The sequence below is a fragment of the Hermetia illucens genome, chromosome 5, assembly GCF_905115235.1.
Source record: "Hermetia illucens chromosome 5, iHerIll2.2.curated.20191125, whole genome shotgun sequence".
NCBI lineage: Eukaryota > Metazoa > Arthropoda > Insecta > Diptera > Stratiomyidae > Hermetia > Hermetia illucens.
In genome coordinates, this window is record NC_051853.1 from 34,821,723 (window position 1) to 34,832,158 (window position 10,436).

At 43.2% G+C, this 10,436-nt stretch overlaps 1 protein-coding gene across 1 annotated transcript; it reads right to left on the reverse strand.

Moving 5' to 3' along the window:
• Nucleotides 1-2,236: 2,236 nt before the first annotated feature.
• Nucleotides 2,237-3,775, reverse strand: LOC119657033 (protein starmaker-like). Its single transcript, XM_038063785.1, has one exon. The coding sequence runs from the start codon at nucleotides 3,773-3,775 to the stop codon at nucleotides 2,237-2,239; it is 1,539 nt and encodes a 512-aa protein (XP_037919713.1).
• Nucleotides 3,776-10,436: the final 6,661 nt, after the last annotated feature.

The window sequence follows — 10,436 nt, forward strand, 5'->3', positions numbered from 1 at the left end:
ATAACCATTGATCGACTCTACCTACCGCTCTCTGAGCCGCTCTTCTGGCTCGGTGACAGGCTGATCGAAGGCCGGTCCATCATTTCGTTCGGTCTTCTACTGGGGAATGAGCACCTCCTAGGCATGGACGCTTCACATGCTTTGGCTATGCATTGAGCCACATGGACGGCTCTTTCCGTAGAGGCGCCTACTTTATCAGACTTTATCAGGTTAATCTAACCACACCTATATGAAGGTCTCCTCATCCAAAGATTTTGCAGACCAGCCTGAAATTTTTTTCGGTTTTGGGCATGATAGCTCTTTGTCCTGAGGCTCGACACAAATTTCAAAGAAGATTGCCTGGTGATCGCTGTGGCTGTCTGTCTGTCTGTCCGTCACACGCATTTTTCTCGGAGACGCGAATCCTTTTACGTTGAATTTAAGAGAGAGAATTCGGTATCCCGGCGAAATTGATAAGATTGATTAGCTGACCCTGACCAATGTGCGAGGCCAGATAAACGCAGCAGGATCACTTTCAAGACCATTCGACATCAATAACGGTCTACGACAAGGGGATGCCCTATCATGCGTCCTCTTCAACCTGGCCCTTGAGAAAGTGATCCGTTATGCTGATGTAAATGCAAGAGGTACAATCCTCTTTAAGTCCACCCAACTACTGGCCTATGCTGACGATATCGACATCATGGGAAGAACGACCCGAGACGTACAAACTGCCTTTATCCAGATCGAGCAGGCGGCGCGAGATCTTGGGCTGCACATCAATGAAGGCAAGACAAAGTATATGATGGCAACGTCAGCATCGAAAACCAACCAACCAACAACATCAAACCGCACTGGTCAAACAGGAAGAATAAGGATAATTTCTTCTATCTAGGGTCGAAAATCACAACCGATAACAGTTACGATGAGGAAATCCGCGCAAGGTTGTTGTCAGCCAACAGAGCCTATTTCAGCTTACAAAAACTGTTTCGCTCGAAACGTCTCACCATAGGGTCAAAGCTCTTACTGTACAAGACTATTATCTTGTCAGTCCTCATGTATTCCTCGGAGGCTTGGGTTCTCAGCAAGAAAAATTGCGAACTCTTGGCCGCGTTCGAGAGAAGAATCCTCCGAAGAATTTTTGGCCTCCTACATGAGGATGGACGATTCCGTAGCCTACACAATGACGAAATCTATGAGCGATATCATGACCGTCCGGTTGTGGATAAAATCTGGCTCAATAGGTTACGGTGGGCGGGTCACTTAATCCGTATGGATGAGGATGATCCCACCCGGAAAGTCTATAAGGGCAATATCTATGGTAGAAAAAGAAGACGAGGCAGACCCTGCCTAAGATGGAGCGATGGCGTAGGTCAGGACGCCAGACAGCTTTTAGGGATATTGAATTGGTGGACCTCGGCGCAAAACTGGGATGTCTGAAGTTCCTTATTAAGGCAGGCCTAGACGGGATACGGATTGTTGGTCCATTGATGATGATTGTTGGATACCATCCATCCAACATGGGTTAATCAATGGATTTCTTTGGATTATCCTTTTGAACCTTCTATAAGGGTTTCGTTTGGTAGCAATTTTCTACCCCCTTAAACTTTCCTACTCTATGATATTTGTAGCGCCAAATAAGAAGGCCGTCAACGTATCTGTTTCTGCCTGCACTTATCGTCTTAGCTAACTTGGAAATGATGACCTTCTCAAGAGTTTCCACCTGTATTCAGTACATACGAAGATTGGAGGGATATGCAGACAGAAACTTAAAGTCCTTTGGCCAATTAGTGATCACACGCTTGTTACGCTTATCAAAGGGATGCTGATTCCTGAACATTCTTCAGCAAAACAGCATCTCGGAGTTTACACCCAGGAGGAGTTTTTAAGGAAAAGAAGGATGGACGGGCCTTGTCTGTCAAAGTTTCGAACATATTGCTAGTTTCGCTAGGATTATGATTTTGGTGATGAAATGGTAGTATAATCCTGAAAGTTATTTTGAAGAGATTATGAAATAATCTAGAAACTATCAGATATCCTTGCCAATTTGTGTTCTAACCCGATTACCCCTTTTCAGTGTAGTCTGACAAGCCTTGGTAGAAATAAAATTAAATAGGAGAATTTTGACGGAAGCTTCAGCGAAAAGCACATTAGGGACTGATTTAATCCAAAGAATATTGAAGTGAAAATGCATTAATTGATGGAGAAGCTACTTTTGAATATTTATTTCAATCCTATGAGTATACATAGTATTATTTTACCAGTAGATGCCGCGAGAATTTTGTCCGATCTTAGTTGATTCGCGAAGGATCCGATTAGACATTCTGGAGGGCTGATCATCCTGTTGCAAAGTCATTGATTCCTTGCGATTTTTACGGTCATCTGCTGCTTCAGTTTCTCGGTCTTCCTTAACGTAGTAGGAAGGATTGTTGATTTCAGCACTCATTCCTCCTCCAATGGAGTAGTCTTCCGGGACGGAAACTTGGGTTTCATCACTATCCACCTGACGAGCAAAGAGTGTTTTCCCGTTTTTGGTCAATGGATGTGGGTGTTCGGTTTTGACTTTGCTCCACTTTTGTTGATGGTGTTGATAATGACCTGCACCTGGGTGACGGTTATGAAATAGGCCATGGTGTTGATCATGTTTTTTGTTTTGATGTTGATTATGGTGTAATCCCCAAGTTTTAGACCATTTGGAATGTTTTAGTTCGTCTTTCTTTTCATGAATCTTCTTCCCTAGGAACATGCCACGTTTTGCAATTCTAGATGGAACTATCAGGAACGGATCTTCGTCGTCATAATCGTCACTGTCCTGGGACATCTTCGGACCATATTTACGATTTTTGATTTTTGATTGAGATGATTCAGGATTCGTGCTATCTTCGTCACTATCTTCATCGTCATCGTTTTCCTGGAACATTCTGCGCGCACTTACTGGCGATAGAATTCTGGAGAAATAATCGTCATCGTTGTCAGGCAAAGCAGGAGAATCATTGACGTTGGAGTAGACTTGAGATTCTGAGGCTTTCCTGTTCTTTCGATTTGATGAGGTGGAAGGTTCTGCTACATCCCAGCGTTCTTCTTCTGTGTTATGGTGTTGATTATTCGGGGTGTCAGCTTGGGAACCCGGACGTTGCTGGGAGAGCTTCAGCATTGTTCTCATTTCTGAATAACGCGAATTTAAATTCCTCTGGGGCATTGAATGCTTAAGTCCTTGTTGTTCAGCAGCGTATTCTTCCTCGTTGTTGCTCTTCCTGGCATTGTACCGTCCTTGTTCGTTGTTGTTTCTCTCGTAGACGTCTTGTTTTTGATTGTGTCTTTCGTCTCGGTTGTCTTCTTCGGAATCCTCTGACCACTGATGTCTCTTCGACTTCTTCATAGCATCCGTCATTTGCGACTTTGCAGCTCTTTCCTTCTTTGAGTGTACTTTAACTTGCCGTTTTTCGTAGCTATCATCGTCATCTTCTTGCTGGTCTACGTTTTCATTGTCCTTATAGTATCCCTTCCTACTCTCGTCGACATTTTTAGAGTTTCCTCTGGAAGTCAATTTTTCATCTTCTGCGGTGAGACGATCCTCTACTTGGCTGCTTGTCGCATCAGATTCTTCTGACGAACGAGTTTCTCCTTGGTATTTTTCGTGACTGTCTCCAACATCTTTTCCTAAGGAATAGTCTGACACATCCTGTTCTTGTTTCAGGTCGCGTTCTTTAGCTGTCTGCACCGGTCCCTGATGCGTCGGCTGGATGCAGTCGTAGACGACTAGAATTAAAAGCAAGATGAAATGAACGGTTCGCATTCTAACGAAGGAGAAGCTATGTAAGATCAATAGAATGGTAAAATGAACTGAGGTATTGAGTCAACTGCGGCGTTCATTTATATAAACGCAATATTTGCTAAATCTGCATTTTTTCCAAAGCGCTGATATGTTCGAATAAAATAAATTATGGGTTAAATAAATTTTGCTTGAGAGAGATTATCGTGAGGTCAATGGATTTGGATGCATTTCTGCACATTCCTAAATTATGCACACTCCTTCTATTTGAATTATTATGTAATATGTTGCCGCAGGCAATATTTAGTGTCAAAAGAAGGGGATTTTTTTTTTAATTCTAATCTGGAAATTTTACATTAGTTTATCATTATCGGTAATTGTGGTCTTCCATAACTCCTAAGAGGAATTATTATTCAGGAAGTGATTTTGAGCACAGCATTTCAATGATTCGCAGAATTCGTTCGGTCCCTCGACGAGTTTTACATTTAAGTCCTGTGAGGTTAAATTAAGGATATTGTTGAGAATTCTGAACCAGTGCGAACTTCTTTAGGAACCTTCGCAAAAATATTTTCCTTGTTTGAAAGTACGAAAAAAGTCTAGATACTTCAGAAAGTCGGTGGGTTGAAATGGGAGTTGATATTTTTATCTAAATCTCCTAATCTGAAGGAAATGACTTCATACTTCCTTCAAAGAACACCTTAAATATCAAATAATAATGTTACGAAAAATGCAATGATGTCCAGTAGGGAAAAAGGTTTTCTGGCAGAAGAATGGTAGCTATTGACGATAAGAATAGTTTTTTGGAATCCTCGACGATCTTGTCGGGAATCGAATAGCTAATCATTATTCAGACCATATTATCATCCAAATATGTGTATATGTTATATACGTGGTTGCTATTGACCCATCATCATCAACGGCGCAACAACTGGTATCTGGTCTAAGCCTGCCTAGTAAGGAACTTAGTAAGGAACTCCAGACAGCCCGAATTTGCGCCGAGGTCCACCAATTCGATATCTCTAAAAGCTGCCTGGCGTCCTGACCTACGCCATCGCTCCATCTCACGCAATGCCTGGGTCGTCTTCTTTTTTAACCGTAGATATTGCCCTTATAAACTTTTCGGGTTGGATCATCCTTATCCATATGGATTAAGTGCCGGATTTCATCCACAACCAGAGGGGTCGAGGTATCGCTCATAGATTTCATCGCTATGTAGGCTACGGAATCGTCTATCCTCATGTAGGTGACGGTTCTTCTCTCGAACCTGGCCAAGAGCTCGCAGTTTTTTTGCTAAGAACCCAGGTTTCCGAGGAATACATGGGGACTGGCAAGATCATAGTCTTGTACAGTGAGAGCTTTGACCCTATGGTGAGATGTTTCGAGCGTAACAGTTTTTGTAAGTTGAAATAGGCTCTGTTGGTTGGTAACAATCATCGTCATAGCTGTTATCCGTTGTGATTTTCGACCCTAGATAGGTGAAATTATCAACGAACTCAAAGTAGTAGTTGTAGTTTTAGGTGCTGACGCTGCTACCATATATTGTGTCTTGTCTTCATTGATGTGCAGCCCAAGATCTCGGGCCAATTGCCGCCTGCTCGATCCGGATGAAGGCAGTTTGCACATCTCTCATGATGTCGATATAGTCAGCATAAGCCAGTAGTTGGGTGGACTTAAAGAGACCGTACCCTTCGCATTTACCCCAGTATCACGCATCACTTTTGTAATGAACTTCAATGAAGGAGGACCATATGATCATCCCAAGTGGTCGACAACGAGCTATCCCAGAAACCTAAAGAAGTTGGCGAAATTGATCGTGAAGGTCCGCCCGCAAAGACAGAAGCTCCATCAAAGTGTTCGGTCGACATGTTTTTGCACCCCTCTGTGCTAGCCAGGTTCGGGATCCCCCTATTCATTTAAGTTAATTACACTTTCTCCGTGACCAGGTTAAAGAGGATGCATTATAGGGAATCCCCTTGTCGTAGACCGTTGTTGATATTGAAAGGTCTCGAGAGTGATCCTGCTGCTTTTATCTGGCCTCGCACATTGGTCAGGGTCAGCCTAGTCAGTCTTATAAATTTCGTGGGGATACCGAATTCTCTCATGGCCCAGTACAGTTTTACTCTGGCTATGCTGTCGTAAGCGGCTTTAAAGTCAGCAGTTCATCAAAATACTCAACCCATCGCTCCAAGTCGGAAATCAGATTTCCTTCTTTGTCCTGGCAGGATGAATATCAAGGTATATAAGAGTTCATCCTGCTGACTTGCTGGTAAAACTTCCGTGCCTGGTGCTGTTGCCCCCCGTACTTTTCCAGTTCACTGAGCTGTTCGTTTCTTTCTTTTTCCGTCTGTGAAGCCGCTTTTCCGCGTGTGTTCGCGTCCTTTTGGAATGTAATATTACTCGGTATGCGGCATCCTTCCGTTCCGTTGCTAGCTATACTTGATGATGGCAGTATTGGTCCGTCGTCTTCAGTTGGCGGGACCTCCAACTCTCCAATGTTCTGGTTGTTCAGTAGTTCATCAAAGTACTCAACCCACCGCTCTAATATGTCCATTCTGTCGGAAATCAGATTTCCCTCTTTGTCTCGGCAGGATGAGCATCGAGGTGTATAAGACTTCATCCTGCTGACTTGTTGGTAAAACTTGCGCGCCTGATGTGGTTGCTCCCTGTACTTTTCTAGTTCGAAGATTTCTTGATTCTCCCAGGCTTCCTTTGTCCGTCTGTGAAGTCGCTTCTCCGCTCGACGGAGTTCGTGATAAGTCTCCGCGCGTTCTTGCGTCCTCTGGGAGTGTAACAGTACTCGGTTTGCAGCATTCTTCCGGCTCGTTGTTAGCTTATATTCATCGTCGAACCAGCCGTTCCGACTCTTTCTGTGGCAGAGACTTGGTTGCCTAAGTATTACTGGAGCAATGAGTAGTACGCCGACCGTGGCACTCGAAGCGATTCTAAATTTACCCTCCATCCATTTGAAGGTAAAACGGAAAACAGCTAACGGTGCGTGGAAAGGCGGCCAATCATACCTTCATGCGTTCATCTGGAAATTTCTTGGCAAACATCAGGTGGCTTTGATGCCTGCCGATCATGTGGTTCCAGATTTGTCTTCAAAAAGACATACCCCATTTTAACCACCAAAAGAGAAGACTGGTCAATAAATCACCACGAATCTTTTAGGGATATAGACTTAATAGTCTTCACGGGGTTGCTTTCGGGAAATCCGATTATGGAACTGGATCGACTTCTTGGAAAAATGACGACCATTTTTCATATGGAGATATATGCCATTTTATTGGCAGCAGAAGAATGTTTGCGGCAAAAATGAAGGGGTCGCATCATTCGAATCTGTTCCGACAGTTGCATTATCAGCACTAAAAGCGATGACATATATGCCAATGTGAGGAGGAGGAGACGGGGCTGCAGCTACCTGGCCTCCTCAGACCTCAGACGAAGACACCATGGTAAGGTTTTCTTCAATCCGTAGGTGGGAAAGCATTGAATAAGAGATTTACGGGGATAGTACAATGGGCCTAACAATGGTCTGAGTGCTCGGGGCTGCGAATCAAAAAAGGAACAGACAGGCAGGCAAAAGTAAATTAATTTTTAAGAGATTTTATTTAACACAAAATCTCCCGCCGGAGTAAGAGATAATGCTTTAACGAGTCCATGTGGAGCGCCTATAGAATCGTGATGGAACGATTAAGAGGCTGTCCACCTTCGTATATCACGTGCACTACCCTCTTGTTGAAAATCATCCAAGGGTCAGCCAGATCTGAAGGAATAGCGTGAGCATTGACGACTTCCAGCCTCTGACTTTGGTGGCAGTTTCGGCAGTCTCTAGAGACAAATTATGGATATTGAAATTAGGAATCATATCGTCACTTCCTAGCTGCCCATCTAATATGGGAATGACTGTAGGCAAGAAGCCAGTTATAAACAATGCATGCAATATGCTTGCCACTAAGAATCTATTGCAACGATGATGCCGAACGTAGGAAGGTCAAGATATAAAGCTAGAAGGGTGGTGAGTTTGCACTTGCTTTATGCGGTACTAGTTTAGAGAAAGGTATTGCGGTTTGACATTAGTAAACTGAGTGGAGTCTATAGAAACAGGACTCTCTCAAATGGTGTTTATTATCTCGTTAATGAAGCTGATTGATATCATGACAAATGAGATGATGAACATACACACAGCTAAATCAATCTCCTCTTTATTGCAGATGAAGAACACCGGAAGGGAGAGATCTGTAAATAGATGGCAAGAGCATTGGCGACGCTCGGGAAAAGGTTGGTGAACTCATATATCACCCAGTTGTCCACGGGGCATGGATGGTATTCTGACATAAAAAGACTATAAAAAGGCAACAGGGAGATAAGGAGATCCTACAGTGCTCTACTTATTTCTCTTATGACGTAGACCATTCATCAGAGCTAACCAATATGACAAAAATAAAGGCATGGGAATAATAGCAGGATGTGATGTTAACGCCCATCATATATGCTGGGTAAGTTCTAACATCAACACGAGACGACCGAGATTATTGGAGTATCTGGTAGGAACTGAATTGCGGATCCTCAATTTGGGTAATGAATCCATTTTCCTCCATGTGGTCAGGCAAGAGGTCATCGACATCACGATGGCATCCCCTGATATTGCAGCTCTTGTCAGAGAGTGGAGAGTATCAAACGATATCACGCTCCCGGATCACAGGCGTATTGATTTCGTAATGGGCATGGATCCACCTTCACCTACTCCATTTTGGAATCCAGGTGAGACAGACTGGACGACTTACAAAACAGAACTGAGTGCTCGAGTTGTGATTCCTGGGAGACGCATTAAATCCATTGCTGGAATTGAGAAAACAACCCAGATGATCACTACCAGCATGAGAGAAGCTCTCTTGAGGCAACCTCAAATCTAAAACGAATCTTCGTCAAAGAACGTAGCCAGCAGTTGGGTTACCTACGCTTACAGAATGGAAGGTACGCAGAAAGCGATGTGGAAACGGCAAACCATTTGCTTGAAGTGCGCTTCCCAGACATCATCCTAAATCGCATCTCGGGGCCCACAGACACATACAGCTCTCAACCGTAAAATTGGACTCTGGCATGCAAAGTAGTGTCACGAGAACGAATGAAATGGGCATTTAACAATTTTTGTTGTCCCTTAAGAATTGGGACAAGAAAACCCGAGTAAGGCTTTTCATGGGACACTGCCTCCTAAACTACCACATGATGGTCTCGGCTATAAGCAGCCAATGCGACGAGCAAGAAGAGACGGTCCTGCACATTTTATGCAGCTGCCCGGCCTCCTCAGACCTCAGATGAAAATAACTTTTGTAAGGTTTTCTTTAGTGCTGTCTGCGCATTCTGAGTCTCTGTAGAATGTTCTCAGATTCGCGAAAGCGAGCAAACGCCGTCGGCAAGAGGCTGGTGAATAGGCAATTTCCGGGGATAGTACAATGGGCCTAGCAAAGGTCTGAAGGTTTAGAGTTGCGGCTCCCCCACTAAACTAAACTAACTAACCACTCTTCCATGTCCAAAATTCGTGAAAGGAAGGAGGAATATAAAGCAAACTCTAGGAGAGGTGCCTGTATCAGAAAATCTTGTGCGGGGAATGCGAAGGGAGACGATACCGAAAATAGGAGAAATGAGATCAAGCCAGAGTGAGCTAACTCCTCCCCGTGTGTAATATCTTGTTGAGATTCCATGGAACTGTTCTGTAGTTATTGGTAACACACAAGTAATTCAAAGTGTAATTGGAGTTAAACTATGTTCTCATAATATTTGTAAAATTTACTATAAATGGTAGGTTATTTATTGAGCAAGTTCGTTTAATAATTTAAATGTTGCTGGGCAGTTCAAATGTCACAAAAGTTAATTGTTATAATCGAATTGATGGTAACACTTATATCAGCTAAAATGATTGATTAAATCTATCACTAAGTAGGCAAAGTATTATGAACAATCGCAAAAATCACTTTTTTTTTAGGTGGTTACGTGTGTATGCCGCCGCGGTTTGGAACAGAAGAGCGACTTATTTCCATGCGGTCCTTACTGTCCCAACCAACGGCATTTTTCCACCGCTTATTCTCCATTCCCCCGGTGCGTTCAGAAAATGAGTGAGTGGAGAGTTCCGCGCCATCTACCCGTCCGCATCCGCAACATTCGAAATAAATTTCGAATGCTGCAGATCCTGCCGCGCCACAGAACAGAGGGGGAAGCCGAAAGTGGTTTTAGTGGGTGAAAATCATGCAAACTGGAATATGTCTATTGAAGATTTTCACCTCCTCAAAAAAAGGTAGTTACCAAAATGCGCTTTGGTGAATGGTGTGGTGATCTGAGATGGTTTGTCTGTCTGTCGGTCATCAAATCGCTCGTCATCTCATTAGTACTCATAAATGTGTATCCTTTTTGGAAGCTTCAGAACTGTTGTGATTAAATTCCTATCTTCGATTAATGCTTGTGTTAAGTTTTTGGGTTATACGGGCGGGTAATAAGATCTGGTGTGTTGCTCAAGATTTTTGTAGTTGGCTGCTAACACTGTAATATTTCATGCCCGAACAGTATGATAGACTGACGAGGTTATAATTAGGGCCTTACCTGGGTTGAATCCAGAATGTCTGTTGAAGTATTTCGTTCTTTATATAGCCACTGAAAATCGAAATCAATTGAAAGCAAAATGAGATTTCTA

Excerpts from the sequence above, each read along its gene's own strand:
- LOC119657033 (XM_038063785.1), bottom strand. The coding sequence starts at position 3,775 with ATGCGAACCGTTCATTTCATCTTGCTTTTAATTCTAGTCGTCTACGAC.